This window comes from Paramisgurnus dabryanus, chromosome 5, assembly GCF_030506205.2.
Source record: "Paramisgurnus dabryanus chromosome 5, PD_genome_1.1, whole genome shotgun sequence".
NCBI lineage: Eukaryota > Metazoa > Chordata > Actinopteri > Cypriniformes > Cobitidae > Paramisgurnus > Paramisgurnus dabryanus.
In genome coordinates this window covers 45,681,709-45,704,724 of record NC_133341.1, presented here as the reverse complement: position 1 = coordinate 45,704,724, position 23,016 = coordinate 45,681,709, and the positions used below count along the sequence as shown (strand labels likewise).

General features: G+C 36.9%; 1 protein-coding gene and 1 long non-coding RNA gene across 3 annotated transcripts; one reads left to right on the top strand and one right to left on the bottom strand.

Moving 5' to 3' along the window:
• The first annotated feature begins 97 nt into the window (after positions 1-97).
• Positions 98-22,251, top strand: ganaba (glucosidase II alpha subunit a). Of its 2 annotated transcripts, XM_065284416.2 has the most exons (25): positions 98-186; positions 901-993; positions 2,302-2,410; positions 3,037-3,164; positions 5,995-6,174; positions 7,021-7,086; positions 12,558-12,621; positions 13,237-13,309; positions 13,854-13,950; positions 14,035-14,215; positions 15,280-15,433; positions 15,514-15,749; positions 15,832-15,958; positions 17,617-17,696; positions 18,331-18,471; positions 18,556-18,652; positions 18,743-18,844; positions 19,793-20,036; positions 20,616-20,680; positions 20,761-20,837; positions 20,921-20,995; positions 21,078-21,191; positions 21,290-21,399; positions 21,487-21,587; positions 21,726-22,251. In XM_065284416.2, the coding sequence occupies exons 1-25, from the start codon at positions 167-169 to the stop codon at positions 21,833-21,835; spliced, it is 2,844 nt and encodes a 947-aa protein (XP_065140488.2). In that variant the 5' UTR covers positions 98-166; the 3' UTR covers positions 21,836-22,251. The 2 variants fall into 2 exon arrangements, with proteins under 2 accessions (XP_065140488.2, XP_065140489.2); XM_065284417.2 differs by lacking the exon at positions 7,021-7,086.
• LOC135774369 (uncharacterized) lies at positions 10,123-11,287 on the bottom strand. The gene is made up of 3 exons (XR_010543678.1): positions 10,773-11,287; positions 10,510-10,558; positions 10,123-10,165 (listed from the first exon to the last, which is right to left on the bottom strand). It is a non-coding gene; the product is annotated as an uncharacterized lncRNA (long non-coding RNA).
• Positions 22,252-23,016: the final 765 nt, after the last annotated feature.

Genomic DNA, 23,016 nt, shown 5'->3' with positions numbered 1-23,016 from the left:
TCGTTTTTATATATTAATTTAAGAGTGAACTTCGTACAAGTAAAGCTTAATGTTGTACGATTTAGTTGATTGTTTGGATTAAAATACTATGAATATTTTTTGTGGCTCTTTAACGTTTACGTCTTCGGAAGCGAGCGGGGGCAAAGTTCAAACACAGCGAGGCAAGATGGCGGCGTCCTGTGTCAGGTATCCTGCAGATCATTTAATAGGATTATGTTTATATTGTTTTTAAGACATGTTGATTTGACAACCCCATTGTATTTTTAACCGTTTGTATGATTTATTAAACATTACTATAACTTTGTGCTGTATCCCTTGCGATTTATGATTTTTTTGTCGTGAGTCCAGTGACGGTGCCATTGTATCAGATGGCAATTTTTTTGTACTTTGATGCATAAAATATACCATGGTACTGCCGTGGTAAATGTATGAAACATCAGTTTGGACATATTCAACAAGTATAGGATAACCGTAAATAGTAACATTTCCAATAAACAAGGTAATACTGTAGTGACCAAGTCACTAATAATTATTAAGAGTGCAGACAGGGGATTTATGTAATTGAAAAAGAGTTTAAAGACCTCTCTTTGCGTTCATTTGGCATTAAAAGCAAATGTAATTATTTTCATCTTCATACAATTCATTTGTATTATGCATTTACATTAGGAACTTGATAACTCTTAGTCGTTGTGAAATCACTGTTACACATGATCTTTTGTTGCTTTAGTTGAGCAATACTGTACTATTGCACATTCATGCTTTTGCAGGAAATAGGTTTTCTGTGAATCTTTTATTTTGATACCATTAGTTCACATGAATTTACACAGATTGAAAGATTAAGTGCACACATGTTATTGCTTTATGCCATGCATTCAAGTTAAGTATGATGTTTTCTTTCAGTCTGCTGCCGGTGGTTTTGCTCTTGTTCTGTTTGAGTGCTCATGCTGTGGACCGCAGCAACTTTAAAACATGCGATCAGAGCGCTTTTTGCAAGTGAGTATGAATGTTATATCTTTAAAAAATGAATATGTTTTTTAAAGGTATAGTTGTCCCAAAAATAAAAATTATTTATTGATTTACTCACCCCCAAGCCAAAATATATATACATAGATACAGGTCATTAAGTGCTTGAATCTGTTTTATGCAAAAAGTTTTCTGGGACAAAAATCCATATTATTCCCTGTGTGGTGTTGGTGTAGGATAATATTATAAAATTCTAGACTTTTTAAGCACACGTGCTAAACTGTTCGCTTTAAATGCTTATATCTTCTGTATGCGAATGTTGATACCAAAATGCTTTTTTGCATAGTTGTGTTTGACAAATGAAAATGTCTCGGTGTTACGTATGTAACTGTTGTTCCCTAAGAAGGGAACGAGGCTCTGTGTCTCCCTAGCCAAACTTCCTGCATCCCTGTAACGCCGTCTTTAGCAATATTTTAGATAGCGATATACTTCCTGGCTCCCGCGTCACCCTGTCTTTGTCATTAAGCCTCACCATTGGTTGAATTTGATATACACATTCAGACGCACTAACCCTTGGAGGGCGTCCCCAAAGTGTCACCGCAGTGACACAGCGCGAGTTACCTCAATAGGAAACTGTAACAATGAATCTTTAAAGGTAACCTTGCTCTCACTTGAAATTTGTTCCCACATTTAGTCTAAATTTGAGGGTATTGGACCTGGAAAGTCCTTGAAAGGTCATTCAATTTGAAGTTAACTAAGGTGTGGGAACCCTGTATATGATTATCTTTTATACAAACACAGTCTATTTCCTGATTGGTGTTTTGCTACCCGCATTTCAACGTTCGTCATCACGTCTCATGCGCTACGTCATACTGGTAAAGTTTTAAATATTGATATTTTTCTTACAAAATTGCATTGATTGCCCCCAGAAGCCGTGTGGATTACTTATGTAAAGGATGAATGGACTTTCTTGAGGCTTCAAGCACCATTTACTACCATTATAAAGCTTGGAACAGCCAGGACATTTTCTAATTTAACTCTAATTGTGTTCATCTGAAAAAGGATAATCATATACATTAAGTATGGCTTAAGGGTGGGTAAATCATGGGTTAATTTCCATTATTTGCGGAGCTATCCCTTTAATGCGATACAACAGTTTAAATGCAATAAGATTCAGCTCTCTGAAATGTTAAGTGAACACCTTTAACGTTTCAGAGAAAGCAACATTTACTATCCAGTGGCCCCACACTGATGAACATTAATACTAGAAATGTCATCATTTTCCAAGTTTTCATTTAATTTCAATAATTTGTTTGTCTGTTGTGTGTACGTTTGCAGACGTCAGAGGGAGCTAAAACCAGGTCAGTCTCCATATCGAGCTCTGTTAGACACAATGGAGCTGAGTGACTCCAGACTTACTTTACAGCTCATCAATGACAACAACAAGGTCAGTGCTTTCTGCCCGCATGCACCTGTCCTTAAAATAACACAGCTTTGTGATTCAAGAGTAGAGATCCTCCATTTTATTTATATTGTATAAAACTTTAAGCTCTGATGATGTGGTTGTGGTATAGGTCGGTGTGATTTGATTTCGGCTAATAAAATGTGATCATAAGTAGCATGGGTATATTTATAGCAATAGCTAATCATATATTGTATTGGTCAAAATTTTGATTTTTTTTATTACCAAAAAAATCATTAGGATATTAAGTAAAGATCATGTTCCAAGAAGATATTTTGTAAATTTCCTACCATAAATATATATCTAATGTATTTATCAATGAACAAATGTCCACCAATGAACTCAAACCAATAGAAATGGAAATCTGAGAGTTACTGTACAAACAGTATGCATAGGAAACATTTCATTAATCTTCTAATTTTTGTCTTCTTTGCTTTTGAGTCAGATGTTGTGAATAATCTAAGTGCTGTTTGGTTCGGTTTATGAAGTTGAAAGTCTTTACTGATGAATATTAATCAATTCCTACAAAGAAAATGAACGGCAAGGAAAGCTTGCAGAAGAAAAGCCACACAGTTTTGAGAGGACACACTCTGTTTCTTGTGTTTGTGTAGGTTCGCTTGTTGTTGGAGCTGTACAGGCTGCAGGGAAACATGACCCGTCTGAAGATCAATGAACTTAAACCTCTTAAACCTCGATATGAGGTTCCAGATGTGCTCATCGCTGAACCGCTTACTGAACCGTGAGTCACAAGCTGCATTTCCATTATCCTTAAAATTGCACAAATTAATATAGCGAATTAAAAATGTGAATGGCAATTTCGCATAAACTCCCATATATTTCAGGAAATTCGAAAAAGTAATATATGGCGAATATGCAATGGAAATGCATTTAAAGTGCATAAAAGTCACATGATCGTTCTTTAAAGATGCCGTGGTATGTTTGGTTGGAGGACAAGACCGAAAAGGTGTGTTCGAATTTATGTGCCGTCAAAAGAACCGACAGGCGCATGACATCAAAATACTGCTTTCATCCAAATGTCAGTCTGCACAGTGCTGTATGAAGTCAAGCACACCAGTAGCAATGGTTTAAAGGAAAACACCACCGTTTTTCAATATTTTACTATGTTCTTACCTCAACTTTGACAAATTAATACATACCTATCTTTTTTCAATGCATGCACTTTTAATCTTTGTACAGTAGGGTTGTGCCGATAGACGATAGTATCGTGTATCGACGATCTTCAGCCATATCGCCAATGGCAGGCTTTCATGGCGATAGTCAAGACGATAGTTGGCGAATGGTTATTATTATTATCATCATAGTTTTAGATTAACACCGACAATGCATGCTTTTCCTCACATGAGGGTTTGTGGGCTTCAATTTACGCGGAGAGCTTGTAAAGAAAGAATTCGTTCTTGCACGTACCTGCACTTAATGCGCGCGTCTTGGTCTCCTACCACTCAATCCAGCGCGCCGCGTCATGAGCAGCTGCGCTTCTCTCTTTCTCAGGTGCACGCGCTCTTGCGTCTGTCCGCAGTCTAAACATAAACTAAAGTAGTAATCCTTATTTGTTCAGTTTCATGCGAGCTGATGCAAACTTTACTTTTTGTTTAAAATATGACCCGCTGCATATTAGCGCCTCTCTCTCAATCTCGCGTACGTGCAGAGAGTTGCGCTCTGTCCGAAGTCAGATCACTATTAATCCTGTTTATGATATGCATTTCAATGAGTTGTAGCAACACGTCCCTCGTGTTTAATATATGATTGTGTTTAAAATATGATCGCGTTCCGCTGGACCGATGCGTTTAAAAAGGCACCTCATGAGAGCACCACTGCTTGACACGTGTAGTCTTCTGCAACAGCACTAAATAAATGCATTGAATAGTTTATATGTGCGCGCACGTGTGTGTGCGTGCGCAGATGCATGTTTTTACAGTTATTAAGTAATCATGATAGGGTTTTAATGACGCGCTCGCTTTAATGGCATCAGTTTTAATAAGGTTGCGGTCATGACGGTGTTACAGTCTTGTTTTTTTTGTCCACCCATCAAGTGACTTGTTATAATGAGTAAAAATTAACAAATAATAAAAAAAGAGTAAACTACTGCCACGCCCACCCACCCCCCCCCCCCACCCGATAATATCGTGTATCGCCGATATCACAGGCTGACGATAGGACGATCTGAAAATAGGGCATATCGCCCAACACTATTGTACAGCGCCTCGTGAATGTGTTAGCATTTAGCCTAGCCCCATTCATTCCTATGGCTCCAAACAGGGATGAATTTAGAAGCCACCAAACACTTGTTTTCCCTATTTAAAGACTGTTACATGAGTAGTTACACGAGAAAGTATGGTGGCACAAAATAAAACTTTTGTTTGGAGCCATAGGAATGAATGGGGCTAGGCTAAATGTTAACATATTCAAAAAGTGCTGTACCAAGATTAAAAGGCACGCATTGAAAAAAAGATAGGTATGCATTAAAGGCTCTCTAAGTGAATATGTTCGACGTCACTTGTTGTTGATATTTGAACTGTTTTCAAACAAACGTAGCGTAGCTAACTTCTCCCCCTCCCCCTCCCTTCCGTGCTTTCGTGAACGCGACCAACCCCCACCCCCAAATCCTTCTTGGCGTTTATTGGCTGTAAAACTTTGTTTTGTTTCGTGGTGCAGGTTTGGCCACTGTGTGTATATTGAAGTTTGTAGAGCCTGGGCTGTCTACAAAGATCGCGTTTTTACAGTTTGATCAGCGGTCAGGTAGCAAGCAGATAGTGAGGAGATGTGTGCTGTATGTAACAAAAAATGTTTAATGTCTAAAACGCCTGAATTCGCTTAGAGAACCTTTAATTCATCTAAGTTGAGGTAAGAACATAGTAAAATATTGAAAAATTGTGGTGTTTTCCTCTGTGAGACAAAATTACGTTTTCTTCACATAACATTGTTTGCTAGAAAGCCATCATTTTGCAATAGTTTTTTTCAAAATGTAGAAAATATTGCAAAAGATTTGCGTTAATCTTTAATAAAAACGCAGCCACAGTCACAATCCTAAAGCTGCCTTTCTACTGTACACATCATTCGGACACATCTGTCACCCCCTAGTGGCAGTTTTTATGAATTTTTTTTTTATAATTTTCACATTGCACAGGGTTTTGATTGGAATACACTGAAATGCATCACTTCCGGACGGCGTGCCAAATATGGTGTAGTTGCAAAACTTCAAAATGTTTTACCGTATCCAACTCTCAAAAACGCATTTGAAAATTGGAAGATGGTCATCACCTCACGCAGCCCCTTTGCGAATCTCCATGGGGAATTAATTACGTACGGTGGAAAGGTGGCTTAACACTTTATCAGAAATTGTTTCAAATCCTTCTTGTCTTGACCTTTGTGCAAATTACAACTGCATTTTAGATATTTACCAATATATATCAAGTCCTAGATGTCATTATTCATTCACCCATTCTTTTAAACCTGTTTGCTTTTATTTTTACACATCCTATTTGAGCTTGATGGAAGTTGAACAGAACTTGAGTAATGATGACGGATTTGTAATGATTTTGTGTCGTCAGTCTGTCTGTGGTGGTTCAGGATGAGAACGGTCTGGTTTTGTCTCTGGGTGGACCTGAGCAACGGCTCATCGTAAACGCTCAGCCGTTCCGATTGGACATCATGGAGGGTCGTCAAGTGCTCGTGTCCATCAACTCCCGTGGCCTGCTGGCCTTCGAGCACCTCAGAGCACGCAAGGACACGTGAGTCCAGACACCACCAATCAGATTTAAGAAGTGCACTGTACCAACACAGAATACAACAGTTCATTTATATCAGTGTGAACTAATAAGAGGTCACGCAGCACGCTTCTTTAAATATCAATGCTGATTATGTTAATTACATATAGATGCGATAGCTGCAGCTGATTGATTTATGCAAATAAACTAATCTCTTGAGAGTCTTTCACTCTTTTTACTGTATTTCTGGTCAGCTTTGTGTTTGATCATTTTACCCTCTTTACTGTCCCAACACTTGTTGAGGACACTACAGTATATATAGCCTACACATATACTATATAAATGTTCATCATTTGTTACATTATCTATACTGCTCAATGTGAGCGATCTGTCACTGTTACGCTATAGTTCTTCTTTTCCGCTTCTGTGATTGCTGGATCGTAGCTTCAAAATCAGTAAAAGTCAACTTTGCTGCATTGACAAGTAAAAGTGTGACATGTTATGAAGTATGGTAACCCATACTCGAAATGTGACCTCTGCATTTAACCCATCCCAGTGAGTCGTGAACACATGCACACCCGGAGCAGTGGGCAGCTATAACTGCAATGCCCGGGGAGCAATTGGGGGATAAGTGCCTTGCTCAAAGGTACCTCAGTCGCAGTCTGCCGGCAGTGATACTCAAACCACTACACTAGGCTACGACTGCCCCGAAGACTCTGAATTAAATGTTTTCCTCTGTAATGCTACCGTTGTGTTGTATGGGGATTTTGTTCATATAAGTAAATAAGTATTCATGTAATATTTAATTCTCATTAAGATCTCTTTCCTTCCCCTCTTTTCTCATCTGTGTCTCTTCTGTCCGCTCTGCAGTATCTCACATAAAATAAGTAGCACTGTTGGTAACATGTGGGATTCGCTCAAGAGCATTTTCTCTAGGTAACGTCTCTTTGTCCAGATGTAGTCGTGATTCTGCTTTCATGCATTTAAAGGGATAGTTCACCCAAAAATGAAAATTCTGTCATTATTTACTCACCCTCATTTTGTTACAAACCTGTATACATTTCTTTGTTCCGCTGAACACAAAGGAAGATATTTGTGATAGAAACAGAAGCACCATTGACCAAGAAAGTCAATGGTGCCCAAAAACAGTTTGGTTGCAATTGATACTCATGCTTCTAGATTTGTCTGTATTTTTTCTTTTTACACAAATAAATGCAGTCTTTATATACATTTTTTATATTTTATATTATATTATTTTAATTCAGTACCATTATGAGCTATGCATAAACACACAAATGAGCTACTGCTTTTAATTAAAAATACATCTGATTCCTGTGAATACAGTTTGAGACAATGTTAGCCACATTAGCGCAACAACATGCTAACAAAAACATTTAGAAAAGGTTTTGGCTAAAATTAACCCACGAGTCAGTGGCTGTGGGCAGGGCTTTGTTTGTGTGTCCTGGCATTAACAAGAGAATCAAAACAGCATGTCTAATGAGTCTGTTTTGGTTCAATGGGGATTAAAAAAAGAGGAGTGGATGGATTTGTTTTCATTGTATGGTTGTTGTGTTCACACACTGCCAACACACATTTATGTTCAAACCTTTTTTGCGTGATATGGGCCCTTTAAAGATCATTGCCGTAAGTTACAATCTGGACATGTTAAATGTGCAAACCATGAAGTTATTTGAATTGTGAATTAAAGGCAACCCCAATAGAATTTGGACCTTTTTTTGATAGACCCGTCCCACACATACGCAACCCACACTCAAAAAAATATTTAGGCCTAATTCATAAGATTTATGTATTTTGATTACATGTAACATTTCCATCCATTTGGATTACATACTTCTAATCTAAAAAAAACAAATAAACTTTATATGACAGATATTTTTTAGATATATGTAAATGAAACCAGTAAAATTTATGTAATAGTTTTACTTAATCCAATGTGTTTTAAATGCATAAAAAAAATGGATTTATTATGTATTCTTTATTAATAAACCCAATTCACTTAAAATGCATTACATTTAAGTATCTTCCTAATAAACCATTTATACATTTATATATTCCTCCTCCATTTACCCTAAATCACAATATGCTATAACAAAAAAACACAAAAAAGAAGAAGAGCCAGACCACTTGGTTTTGCATTCAATCAATTTATTTAATACTTCAAGGCATTACTCATAAGGCAGCAAAAAAGAGCAGCTAACAACTAGCATGACAGCCATTGCTTATACACCTCGTATTGTGTGCAAAAATAAATAAATAAGTGTGTTTCAGACATTTCAGCCACAATCAACCTCATTCCACAAATAAGTGCAAACATTTTGAGCAAACAGGCTGCAGAAATACAAAAAACCCTTTAAAACTCAAGGTAGACATAAATCAGTGACAACAACATTACTTTAACATTTTCAGAAATCTGTGACATGATGTAATAATAATAATTTAGAATGATTAGGTGGTAAGAAAAAAAAATGGCACATGGCTTAGTGTTTTGAGTGGCTGTGTGCCATTAACAATTTTCATGCATCTCTAATTACATGTTAGATATACATCAATTACATTTTTCAAAAACTTTTCAACTTTTAAAATTGTTAAAGCAATATTCCAATTTAATAAAACAAAAATCCCAATAATTTTCTAACCCCATACGTTTATGTTTTTCTTTGTTCAGTCAAGAAGAAATAAAGTTTGAGTTAAACATTCCAGGATTTTTCTCAATTTAAGACTTTATTCAACCTCAAGTTTACGGTTTCAATACAGATTTAAAAGGGCTCTAAATTATCCCAAATAAGGCATAATGGTCTTATCTAGCTAAACGATTGTCATTTTCAAAAATAAAAGAGGACTTTTAAATCACAACGTTTTGCACTAGCTGTGTGACACACTAGCATGACATAACTGAAACTACTGTTCCAGTGTTTACAAGCGAGGAGAAAGAGGAGCGTTCAGATGTTGTTGTATGCGAAATGATACTAATTAATGTCTTTGGGTCCGTTTATTATTTAAAATGGTCATTTGTGATGTGTAAACATTTATTACGTAGTACACAATGTCGCACTGTGTGTCACATGGATAATGCAAGACAAGTTGTTGTGTTTTAAAAGTTTTCTTGCCAAAAATGATAATCTTTTGGATAGATAAAACCCTTATGCCTCGGTTGGGATCACTTAGAGCCCTTTAAAGCTGCTTTGAAACTTAACTGTTGAGGTCCAATAAGGTCTATTAAATTAAGAAAAATCCTGGAATGTTTTTCTCAAAAAACATAATTTCTTCTCGACTGAACAAAAAAAGACAAACATCTTGGATGTCAGACAGTAAATTATCAGTATTTTTGTTTAATGAAAGTGCAATATTCCTTTAATGTTAAAAAGTTCACTTGTAAATGTACAAAAATGTACCCACTTTGAGGGGGATGCATCAGCGTGTCTGTCAGGTATTCACTGAAGCATCTTTCAGTGATTGCTTGGTTGTATCAAGTCCAGTTCCATTAGGATTTTTTGAAAGGTCAAAGGTGCACCTGAGGTTCTTCTAGTAGTTCAGTTTAAGTGCATAAATGAGTCCTAAAAGTAATTTCACACCCATGTGTGACACCAAGTAGGTTTTCCAAAACTTCCACTGTCTGTGCAATCCCCAACTCACCATTTTCACAATTCTGGAGAAGAACAACAAAAAAAATCAGTCCCAATAGCAGGCAAAGTGAAATTTTCAAAAATGTGCAGGCAAATTGTTTTACAAACTCTGATATTTAAAATATGTAGACTGATTCAAACGTGTAAAATAATAGAACATTAGTCACAAAACCATCAAAAGACCTGAAAACAGATAATCACCTTGTTTAAACATCTAGTTATCCATAAGATATTTATACACACACACACATACCCATACACATACATATAAATAGATAGATATAAAAATAGAGTAGGTTGACATAAACTTACCACATATTCTTTATTGTGTCTCTCCATGCCTTCTTTGAGGTAGATACAGATGTCTTCAACTAGAACAAGACAAAAAAACACAATATTTAATGTTTTTCTTTAACAATATTTTATGTAGATAATAGTTTATAGAGACAGATAAAGATTTTGTGAGACGAAGAGTATGTATTTTTCTCTTTCAGAAATATTGTGTCCCAGCATGTGTGTACACTACCGGTGAAATGTTTGGAATGAAGTCTCTTATGTTTATCATGACTGCATTTATTGGAAAAAAACCACCTGTTTCCAATATTGACAATAAATCATCATATTAAAATTATTTCTAAATGATCATGTGACACTGCAATGATGAAAATCCAGCTTTGCATCAGAAATCAATATCTTTGTAGCATAACTTACATACCCTGTCTAGCAGGTTGTCCCACCATATAGACGATGAAATGATGCTGTATCTGTAAAATAAAGTTTTAGTTAGACACACACACAATGCACTCAACAACATAGTATAATTGTAAAATTCTTTTGTTAATAAAGTCACAGAGATTATATGATTATTTTATTCTGATAAGTCTCCAGTAGCCTATGACTTTATTTATTTCTTAGGTTTCAAACATTAAACCACAAAAAATAACCAATAAAAGCAACAGACACTGCAGGGTAACTTACATTCCAACAGACCATCTGTGTAGTGAGGTGTATTTTACTCTGAAACATGCAACGCGTCACACATGTAATTAAACAACAGACAATTATATTTTAGATAATCACATCAAACTTGTTAACTTTACTCACCTACAATTTGGCGATCGTAAACTAGTGAGATGACGATCCAGTCCAATGCAAAATGGCGAAGTCCATGTGCTGTAGCGTCTGTTTTTGATTTTGGCGCCACCTCCTGACTGGAGTGTGAATAGACGTCATTTCCGCTTCTGCTAAAGTCAGTTTCCTGACACTTGTATGTAAATCAAACTCATAGAATTTATCCGGTTTGTTTCACGGCTAGATTTATTTAATTCATATTCATACATTTTAACTGATTAAATCTAATAGTTTTTAAATTGAACAGATTTATATATATTCTAATAAATCGGATTACATATATTTTAAAAAACGAGTATTTAAATAAAATCTAAATGATCCAAATACTTAAAAGTAAATATTGCCAGGAATCGTTTTTTTGAGTGCAGGCAACAATGTTGTTTAGTAGACACACAGCTTACTGCCGATTGGCTACATGTGTGTTTTGGTAGTCGGCCCGACTCCCTTTTCCAAAGCGGGTTTTTTTAGAAATCATGCACCCCGCCTTTAAGTTTCTTGACATTAAAGGGGCCATGGCATGAAAATCCATGTTTAACTCTTTCCCCGCCATTGACAAATTATCTCAGCTTTTTGCTCAAAATTTGGTGTTTTTGATGAAACCTACACATATTTGAGAGATGATAAAAACAGAACACATGAATGTAGGATGAAACTGATTTTTTAGTTTGAAAGCAGAGGGTCTGTTCTTTTATTTCTTATATTGTATGTTTATATATTTTCTGGAAGGCATTAAAATTTTGTGAAAATAATAAAAAATGCTGGCGGGGAAAGAGTTAAGTGCTATGATTTCGTCCCCGGTACTTCTATCAACCTAAAAATGTGAAAAAGATCAACCCAGTAACTTAGTTTTGGTAAACCATTCTCTACAAGCACATAAAAAAGGGTGTTAAAATTTGGCTCTCCTTATGATGTCATAAGGAGCTCCTATTATAATAATACCACCCCTTAATCTGCACTATCCAACCACTGCATTGCCATTTAGTGTAGAGAAAAAGAGAGAGAGATAAAATAATTCACAGCACAATTGAGTTTCAATTGCAACAAACCACCATCATTGCACTTCATCCGCTCATTTGCATTTCAAAGGACACACCCAAAACGGCACATTTTAGCACACACCTACAAAGTGGCAATTTTAACATGTTATAATAAATTATCTATGTGATATTTTGATCTGAAACTTCTAATATGTGCTCTGGGGACACCAAAGATTTATTTGACATCTTAAAAAAGTATTGTGCCATGGCCCCTTTAAAATGTTAAAGGTGCTGTAGAATGTAAAACTGTATTTACCTAGGCATAGATGAATAATAAGAGTTCTGTACATGGCAATGGCATATCATAAGCCTCAAACACTCCTTATAAACAGGATAATCTCAGCATAACACCAATTGTGACGTTACAGTCGAGATGTACGCCACAACATTAAAATGACACATTAAAATAAGTACAATGTTGTTACGCTATATGCTAGTTAATGCTATATATCCTAGTGTTTAGGCTGAAGTTCTCAATGCATCTGTGGTGAATAAATTGTATACCTTTAATAGTGATGTAACAAAATAATAGATGACATTTGTTTGATGTTTTAAACAACTGTGTGTATGTAACGCCGAAATGTCTGTTTTGCAGTAAAAGTGAATCTGATTCAGAGGAAACAGCAGGACAGGAGAACGTGGCCACACAAACAGATGAGGTGTGTGTTTATGTGTTTAACCAATTTTTTTAAAATATTTTTATTAGTGCTGGGCAAAGATAATCGCGATTAATCGCATACAAAATAAGTGGGGTTTTTTTGTATAATATATATGTGTGTGTACTGTGTGTAATTATTATGTATATTTAACCACACACACATACATGTTCATGTTCATTATATATATAATAAAAAAATGTTTTATGTATAATATAGAATAAAAATCCAAATAAATATATATATATATATATATATATACACACATGTAAATGTTTCTTAAATACATACATGAATGTGTGTGTGTATTTATATATAAATTATAATTACACACAGCACACACTTGTATATTATGCTAAAAATCACTTTTATTTTATATGCGATTAATCTTTGCCCAGCACTAATTTTTATATAAAAAATAAAATGACATTCAGTATAAGTCGCACAGAAATGTATGCGTTATATTAAAAAAATTATTAATTCATCTCACACATGTGCTAGAAAATGCACATAAATCTGTAGTAGTGTTTGTATTTCGTCCACGATATGGATTCAATTCATGTCTTATATCCATCTCTGTTTATCTTTTCTCTTTGTCTCTCTTTTTCAAATGGTCAGATAAAAGAAGAACAGGACATGCCGGGAATGTGGGAGGAGACATTTAAATCTCACAGCGATTCAAAGCCCAATGGTACATGGACATGTATTTCATATCATGAAATTATTTATTCAATTCAATTTTATTTATATAGCACTTTTCACAATTGTTTAATTGTTTCGAAGCAGATTTACATTAATAAATGCAGGAGAAAACACAGAAAAATCAATGGACAACATAAGCAGAAAAATACAGTGGCTAAGATTACATTAGCGAGCATAGTAATAATGTAACTCATAGAAGAGAGTGCTAAGTTAAGCCAGTGTCAGCTGAATACCTAGGGGTTTAAAAAAAACCTAGGAGAAAAACCTGTTTTTTTTAAAATATATTTATACTTTATATATATTTATATATATTTGAAATATATAATAATAATAATACATTTGATTTATAATGGCTTCTAAAACCCAAATCGCTGCAAACAAATAAAATACAAAACTACATTATAAATGCAATACAAAAAAAAATATTATAAAATAATCATTAAAGTAGGCCTACAAGACAATAAAATATTAATGAAATGATATGTTTGGTTTATTTATTTGTTTAATCCTCAATCCTTTTGCTTTTAATATAGGTCCATCATCTATTAGTTTAGATTTTTCCTTACCGGGTGTTGAACACGTCTACGGTATCCCTGAACACGCAGACACGCTCAAACTGAAAAACACAGAGTGAGTTCTTACACAAACCACAACAGATTTTTTTTTTATACAGACTTGCATTATTTTAATTCATATATTGTTTGTATATGTCAGTGGATCAGACCCGTACAGGCTGTATAACCTGGATGTGTTCCAATATGAGCTTCACAACCCAATGGCTCTTTATGGGTCAGTACCAGTACTCATATCTCACAGTGTCGAGCGCACTATGGCTCTGTTTTGGCTCAACGCAGCAGAGACGTGGGTCGACATCAGCTCCAGTTCTTCAGGACAGGTCAGTGACATCAGAAAACCCCAAATACTTAACATTTGGTCCCACTATATACACTCAACTAAAGGATTATTAGGAACACCTATTCAATTTCTCATTATTTGCAATTATGTAATCAACCAATCACATGGCAGTTGCTTCAATGCATTTAGGGGTGTGGTCATGGTCAAAACAATCTCCTGAACTCATACTGAATGTCAGAATGGGAAAAAAGGTGATTTAAGCAATTTTGAGCGTGGCATGGTTGTTGGTGCCAGACGGGCCGGTCTGAGTATTTTACAATCTTCTCAGTTACTGGAATTTTCGTGCGCAACCATTTCTAGGGTTTACAAAGAATGGTGTGAAAAGGGAAAAACATCCAGTATGCGGCAGTCCTGTGGGCGAAATGCCTTGTTGATGCTAGAGTTCAGAGGAGAATGGGCCGACTGATTTAAGGTGATAGAAAAGCAACTTTGACTGAAATAACCACTCTTTACAATCGAGGTATGCAGCAAAGCATTTGTGAAGCCACAACACGCACAACCTTGAGGCGGATGGGCTACAACAGCAGAAGACCCTGACAGGAACCACTCATCTTCAGTACAAATAGGAAAAAGAGGCTACAATTTGCACAAGCTCACCAAAATTGGACAGTTGAATACTGGAAAAATGGTTTCTTGAACATGACAATGAGTTCACTGTGCTAAAATGGCCCCCACAGTCACCACATCTCAACCCAATAGAGCATCTTTGGGATGTGGTGGAATGGGAGCTTCGTGCCCTGGATGTACATCCCACAAATCTCCATTAACTGCAAGATGCTATCCTATCAATATGGGCCAACATTTCTAAAGAATGCTTTCAGCACCATGTAGAATTAAAGCAGTTCTGAAGATTAAAGGGGGTCAAACACAGTATTAGTATGGTGTTCCTAATAATCCTTTAGGTGAGTGTATATGGTGTTGCTTTTTACTCCTTATCTCAAACTATTAAAGGTACACTTTGTAGATTTTTAGCGCCATTTAGTGGTGAATGGCAAACCAACGGCTCAGTCCATAGCTCAACCTGATTCTGAGCTTATATTTCAGATGATGTTTGGAAAAATGCTGGACTTTGTTCAAGGCCCCAGTGAAGGACCTCAAACAGACATCCGCTGGATATCCGAGAGCGGCATTATTGATGTTTTTATTATGCTGGGACCCAAACCCACCGATGTCTTCACTCAGTACGCTTCACTTACAGGTGCCTCCCTCCTTCGTGTAACATGTTATAATTTAACAATCACAGACTGTGTGGCTAAACCAAAATCTCTCTTTTTTTAGGCACTCAGTCATTTCCTCCTCTGTCAGCATTGGCGTACCATCAGTGTCGCTGGAACTACAACGATCAGGAGGACGTTAAGAGTGTCGATCAGGGTTTCGATGAGCACGACATCCCGTACGACTTCATCTGGCTGGACATCGAACATACAGACGGAAAGCGTTACTTCACTTGGGACCCCATCAAGTTCCCCCAGCCTAAAGAGATGCTGCAGGGATTGATGGACAAGAGACGTAAGGTACGAGCCCTGGTGGGATTTAGATAGACATTTTTATCCCATTGAAACGTATTAATGTCTCAACTAATGTTTTTCTCACCAGCTTGTGGCTATCGTGGATCCTCACATTAAGGTGGACAGTGGCTACAAGGTTCACAATGAAATTAGCTCCAGAAATCTCTATGTGAAGAACAAAGATGGAGGAGATTATGAGGGCTGGTGTTGGCCAGGTTTGTAGATTCTCTCCAGCTGTCAGTCATAGTTACATTAACTCTTTCACCGCCAGCATTTTAAAAAAAAGTTGCCAGCCAGCGCCAGCGTTTTTCATGATTTTCACCAAAGTTTAATGCCTTCCAGAAAATGTTCTTCTTTAAATATATAAACATACAATATACCAAATGAAAGAACAGACCCTCTGCTTTCAAAAAAAAAAAAACGTTTCATCCTACCTTTAGTGGTTCTTTTGTAATCAGCTTTTGTATATGGGTAGGTTTTTGCAAAAACACCACATTTTGAGCAAAAAGCAGAGATAATTCCATTTTTGTGACGGACTTTTTATAGAGATCACATTCAGAGCGATCTTTAAAACAGACACGGACATGCAGCCGCTTGCCATAGGGCAATACTTCCGGGTTTAAAAAGTTGCGGAAGGGCGCCACCTGGTGGATAATAGCGGTATTGGTTAAAGACGGAAAATCTCGTCATTGGCTGGGAAGCGTTTTCTCTTAATTGACGAGATATCTCGTCAATGGCGGGGAAAGAGTTAATTTCAACTGTTTTAAGATTAAAAATAGATAGGTTAGTTAGGCAGTTTTCATAAGTCCCTTACACACATACAGTCTTTACTGGTAATTTACTGGTAAATTGCAGTTAACATGTCTTGTGTGAACAGAACCTTTCCGTTAAATCAGTGCTCCCAATTTACCAGTAAGACAGGTTGTAAGATTACCAGTAGTTTACCGGTAAGTGCTATGTGTGAACGAAAAATATAGGATTTCCGGCATTTAGAACGGACAGATCGGGTCAATCAGAACGTTTTTAAACAGCTGACGCGTTTACCACCGCACTGTTTACGTTCGTTTCCACACCCATGCTGCTTAAAAGTCGAGCACAACTGCAGTTAACATCCACATTTCTTCAAAGATGTTTAAAACAGCTTACCATATATTTGCCAAATTGCTGACGTCCTTAGCACATCCTCGGTGAAGCCTAATGTGCAGACACAGGTTCCGTTTAACGCCGCCTAACGCAATGTTGTTTGGTCACGAGCAACTTCGCGACCGTTTGCCACAGATGTGAAAACAACAAAATACGGACCGCAGATATTAAGTCATAACCCGCCATTGTGTACAAATACGACACGGAGCTCGCGGCCGCGCGCCACAGGTAACTTCCGCTTTCTCTCCGAGTTAACCGGTATTTTGATACTAATGTGTGAATGATGTCTTACTGGTAAAAAGACGGAACGTCACTGCATGTGTAAACAGCACATTTTTGTATTTACTGGTAAATTCATTCTGGTAAATTCATGGTAATTTACTAGAATTACTGTGTGAAAGAGGCTATTTAAACTACTTGGCTTTTAATGCTCATTTTAATAGAATTTAATCCAAATTTGTATATATTTCTGAATATGAAGAAAGATATTTTGAAAAATGTAAGTAATTAAACAGATCTGAGGCACCATTCACTTCCATGGAATTATTTTTCCTATTGTGGAAGTCAGTGGTGCCCCAGATCTACTTGGCTACAAACATTCTTCAAAATATCTTTATATTCAGAAATGTATTTAAATTTGGATGATTATCATTTTTTTGGTGAACTATCCCTTTAATAACTCTGATTAACTGATTACATGATGAAACAATCATTGTTTTCTCCACTGAAGGTAATGCGGGTTATCCTGACTTTACCAACCCTGACATGAGAGCCTGGTGGAGCAGCATGTTTGCCTACGATCGGTATGAGGTGAGGGGATCTCTAAAAACTTTAATTTCTGCCTTAACTTTATTTTAAATATATTCATGATTTCATGTTTTAACCAAAAGTGTTTGCAAAGGTAAGTTAGAACGGTAAGTTAGAGCATGATACTAAAAACATCAAGACCATAACTATTGTCTTTGCTTCTTTTGGGTTTCTTCACCTTTGCTGACGGGTTTCAAACTGTAAGACTTTGGCTACAACAACACGAATCTTTGATAACGTGACTTTATTTATGCGCATGTGTTAATTTAGTCCATAGACCTGCATGAGTATAATCAAAACATCAATCGACTTCATTAATGATTTACATAATTTGGTTGCTTTCTAGTACCGGATTACTTATCTAAACAAACCTGATCAATGCTTTTGCCATCTTGATTGTTTGTATTTATTAATCAGAACGTGTGTGTGCGCAGATGTGTAGTGTTTCTTTACAAAGTAACATCGCCATCTACTGGCCTGGCACGCATAATACAGTGTTTTAGTTGTGTTCGTGGATCTTTTTTAACAGCGTGTTCGTGTACATTTTTCGAAAATCGCAAATGAAACCCTTTTCAGTTTTTTACCACTTATCGTACAAACGACAAGCCTCAAGTATATCTGTCTTTCTCTTGACCAGGGTTCGATGGAGAATCAGTACGTGTGGAACGACATGAACGAGCCATCTGTGTTTAATGGGCCTGAGGTGACCATGCACAAAGATGCTGTTCATGGTGTCTGGGAACACAGAGATGTTCACAACCTTTATGGTTTATATGTGGTGAGAGATCAAGTCACTGTGTTCACCCAAAAATTACATTCTTAAAGAATAAAAAAAATGATAACACTTGTTCTCCGTTTTCAGCAAAAGGCGACAGCAGATGGTTTGATTCAGCGTTCAGGAGGTGTAGAGAGACCGTTTGTCCTCACCCGAGCGTTTTTCGCCGGGTCCCAGCGTTACGGTAAGTGACGAGTTCATGGTGAGACGCTCACGTTTGTAAGGGAGTGTTCAGAGATGAATCCCTCTCTCTCTCTCTCAATCTGTCGTTCAGGTGCGGTGTGGACAGGAGATAATGCAGCTGAATGGGGTCACCTGAAGATCTCCATCCCAATGTGCTTGAGTCTGGGCTTAGTGGGGATCTCGTTCTGTGGAGGTGAGACGTGTAACTACAGGATAGGGCTAGGGTCATTTATCTTGGTCGCTTGCATCACAGGAGCACTTGAAGATTCATCCAACACGTCTGTGTGATGCTTAGGTTCACAACGGAGTAGATTAAAGGGACACTTCACTTTTTTGAAAATATGCTCATTTTTCAGCTTCTCTAGAGTTAAACATTTGATTTTTACCGTTTTGGAATCCATTCAGCCGATCTCCGGGTCTGGCGGTAATACTTTTAGCATAGCTTAGCATAATCCATTGAATCTGATTAGACCATTAGCATCGCGCTGAAAATAACCAAAGAGTTTCGATATTTTTCCTATTTTAACTTGACTCTTCAGTAGTTACATCGTGTACTAAGACCGACAGAAATGTAAAAGTTGCGATTTTCTAGGCAGATATGGCTAGGAACTATACTCTTATTCTGGCGTAATAATCAAGGACTTTGCTGCCGTAACATGGCTGCAGCAGGTGTAGTGATATTACGCACTGCCCGGAAATAGTTCCCTTGGTTACTTTAAATAGCAGGGGACTATTTTCAGGCGCTGCGTAATATCACTGAGCCTGCTGCGGCCATGTTACGGCAGCCAAGTCCTTGATTATTACACCAGAATGAGAGTATAGTTCCTAGCCATATCTGCCTAGAAATTCACAACTTTTATTTTTCCGTCGGTACGCGATATAACTACAAAAGAGTCAAGTTTTAAATAGGAAAAATATCAAAACCCTTTGGTTATTTTTTTGTGCAATGCTAATGGTCTAATCAGATTCAATAGATTATGCTAAGCTATGCTAACAGTGGTACCGCCAGACCCGGAGATCAGCTGAATGGATTCCAAAACTGTAAGAATGAAATGTTTAACTCTAGGGGAGCTGGAAAATGAGCATATTTTCCAAAAAAGTGGAGTGTCTCTTTAACAAAATATTTTTGTGCGCTTCTCAGCTGATGTCGGCGGATTCTTCAAGCACCCCAGCACTGAGTTGTTGGTCAGATGGTACCAAGCAGGAGCATACCAGCCCTTTTTCCGTGCACATGCTCACCTGGACACTCCTCGCAGGGAGCCGTGGCTGTTCGGTCCAGAGAACACGGCTCTTATTTGGGATGCGGTGCGTCAGAGATACGCCCTCCTGCCGTACTGGTACCAGCTCTTCTACAATGCACACCAAACTGGACAACCTGTTATGAGGTGGGTCAGCCACAAGTTTATTCTCTTAAAGGAATATTCCATTTTCTTAAAAGAAAAATCCAGATAATTTACTCACCACCATGTCATCCAAAATGTTGATGTCTTTCTTTGTTCAGTCGAGAAGAAATTATGTTTTTTGAGGAAAACATTGCGGGATTTTTCTCATTTTAATGGACTTTAATAGAGCCCAACATTTAATACTTAACTCAATTTAAACGAGAAGTTGTGCTTTAAAAGTGTATATTTGTTATTTTATTGTCAAAAATGACAATCGTTTCGCTAGATAAGACCCTTATGCCTCGTTTGGGATTGTTTAGAGTCCTTTGAAACAAAATTGGAAAAAAAACTGTTAAGTGTTGAGTTAAGTATTAAATGTTGGGCTCTATTAAAGTCCATTAAAATGAGAAAAATCCTGCAATGTTTTCCTCAAAAAACATAATTTCTTCTCGACTGAACAAAGAAAGACATCAACATTTTGGATGACATGGTGGTGAAATTGAAAATGGAATATTCCTTTAAGTGTATTAGAGATGTACTGTACTACATAACCGGTTTAAATGATTGATTTCCTTTGTTAAGACCTTTATGGGTGGAATATCCTGAAGATGTCACCACTTTTGCTATTGAGGATGAGTACTTGCTCGGTGAGTTTATCAGATGTCATTTTTATTTAAAAGTTTGTCCTTTCAAAGCACACTAGCGGTACATCATCTCTGTTTTTTAGGGAAGGATCTCCTGGTCCACCCCGTTACCGATGAGGGTGCTACAGGTGTTACTGTATACCTGCCCGGGAAAGACGAGGTAATTTACTCGTCAATTTAACTCTAAATCCCACTTAGAATCTCTCTGATGTCTCACACTTGCTCCGGATTGGTTGCTTTCAGGTTTGGTTTGATGTTCACACCTTTGAGAAGCACAGCGGCGCTCTGAGCCTCTATATTCCTGTCACTATGAGTACTGTAAGTTCATGCACATTCAATGACTCAGATTTAAACCAAGCAGTGAAACTATCCACAATCTGGTTTATTTGTTACATTCCAGATCCCAGTTTTTCAGCGAGGAGGATCTATTATCTGCAGAAAGGACCGTATAAGGAGATCTTCCTCTTGTATGGACAATGATCCGTACACCCTGTACGTGGCTCTCGGTTCTCAGGTAATTCAGTGTTGGTTCAAACCTCTCTGAAGGATGATGTCATGTGTTCACAGCATACCCTGTTGTGGTAACTCATTCGGGAATTTATTTTATTTTAGGGCTCTGCTCAAGGAGAGCTGTACATCGATGACTTCCACACATTTAACTTCGAAAAAAATCAGTTTATCCACAGACATCTGTCTTTCTCGGCCGGGACACTTTCCTCGTCGTGAGTCCTGTCCTCTTTCTCTTTATTTCGCTCTTATTTATGCATTTGATTATGGTACATATTTTTGACTATATTTGGACTCTTTAGAAATCTGGCACCAGACTCTCAGTTCTCCACGGGCTCTTGGATTGAGAAGATTATAATTTTCGGAGGCGTCCAGCCGTCCTCTGTCACCCTGACGAATGCAGGTCAGTGTCACTGTTCGTAATCTAACAGACTGAATATTACATTTGTTTGCTAACCTGTTGAACTTTTTATTTGGTGTCTTTTTCATATCGCACTATAATTCACAGACGCCACAACACGTTCAATGTTTGTTCTTTCAGATGGCACCAAGTCGGCTTTAGAGTTTGAATTTGATTCTGCGACAGCAGTCTTAACCCTGCGTAAGCCGGGAGTCAACGCAGCAGCAGACTGGAGCGTGCATCTGCGATGACGTCACCATAAATGCGCAGTCAGAAGAACGAACAGCACTTAATGTCACATGATGACGTAAAGAGTTAATCAGACCAAACTAAGAAAGTTTAAGAGTATGAATTTTTTGGATAGGGGTGTTTTTAAGATGTTGTACAGCATGAATCAGTGATATCGGTTTGAATGAAGGGGACCAGTATGTTAGAAAAAAAACTTGATCATGTGTTTTCACTTGACAAACTGCAAATAGTAGCAGTTTTCCTTTAAATTAGCAGTTGGGTGATTGGTTGGTTGAGGATGTAATTATTATAGGTTTTGTCCAAGGTCGTGAAGTACTTCCAGGACTTCAAAACCTTTTACACTAAGATATTGTATTGCGTCCATGTTAGGTGTTTCAAGAAGAAAAAGGTTGAATAAAATTATGGTAATTCAAAAATATTCATACTCGCCATCCTAGAATATATGATCGGATTGATGTCAAAGAACAAAATGCGCGAATAAGGTAATGCTGTCGCCGACATTACAATTGATTGTTAAGTTCTTGTTAAACGATTTCAAAGAGAATGTCTAAGACGTAGGCAAGTGACACATAACCTTACCTAATTTGCTATTGTTTTGAAAGTTGTTTTAACCAATAAAGATTATCCTTTGGTAATTTTCCAAAAAGAAATTGATAAATCTGTGAAAACACTTGAGCCCAATGAGACGTAAATGAATAAAGGTTTTGTTGTTTAAATAAGTTTTGTTTGCTGGTGTTACTGAGCTAAGACAATAATGGCAACTGTAATCTAAAGATTAAGTCTTGACAATAAAAAGATTTTTAAGTTCATTTTGGAAATGTTTAGCAAATATGAGAATTTTGTTAATGCAAAAGTATTGTCTCGGAGTTGGACTAAAATAAAAGCTAATCAAATTGTTGTTTGGCATTTTATTATTGCAAATACAGACAAAAATATGAGCTATTATACAGATCTTAATGAAACAGATCACAGACATGCTCTTATTCTGTAAGACACTAAATTAAAAACATAAAAATATATTTATATAGAAAATGTCCTGGCTGTTCCAAGCTTTATAATGGTAGTAAATGGTGCTTCTGATTTAAAGCCCCAAAAAGTCCATCCATCCTTCATAGAAGTAATTCACAAGGCTTCAGGGGTTAATAAAGGCCTTCTGCGAGTAACCGATGTGATTTTGTAAGAA

Excerpts from the sequence above, each read along its gene's own strand:
- ganaba (XM_065284416.2), top strand. The coding sequence starts at position 167 with ATGGCGGCGTCCTGTGTCAG. Across the intron at positions 15,959-17,616 it reads TGAGGGCTGGTGTTGGCCAG|GTAATGCGGGTTATCCTGAC; the intron begins GTTTGTAGATTC and ends TCTCCACTGAAG. Across the intron at positions 17,697-18,330 it reads TTGCCTACGATCGGTATGAG|GGTTCGATGGAGAATCAGTA; the intron begins GTGAGGGGATCT and ends TCTCTTGACCAG.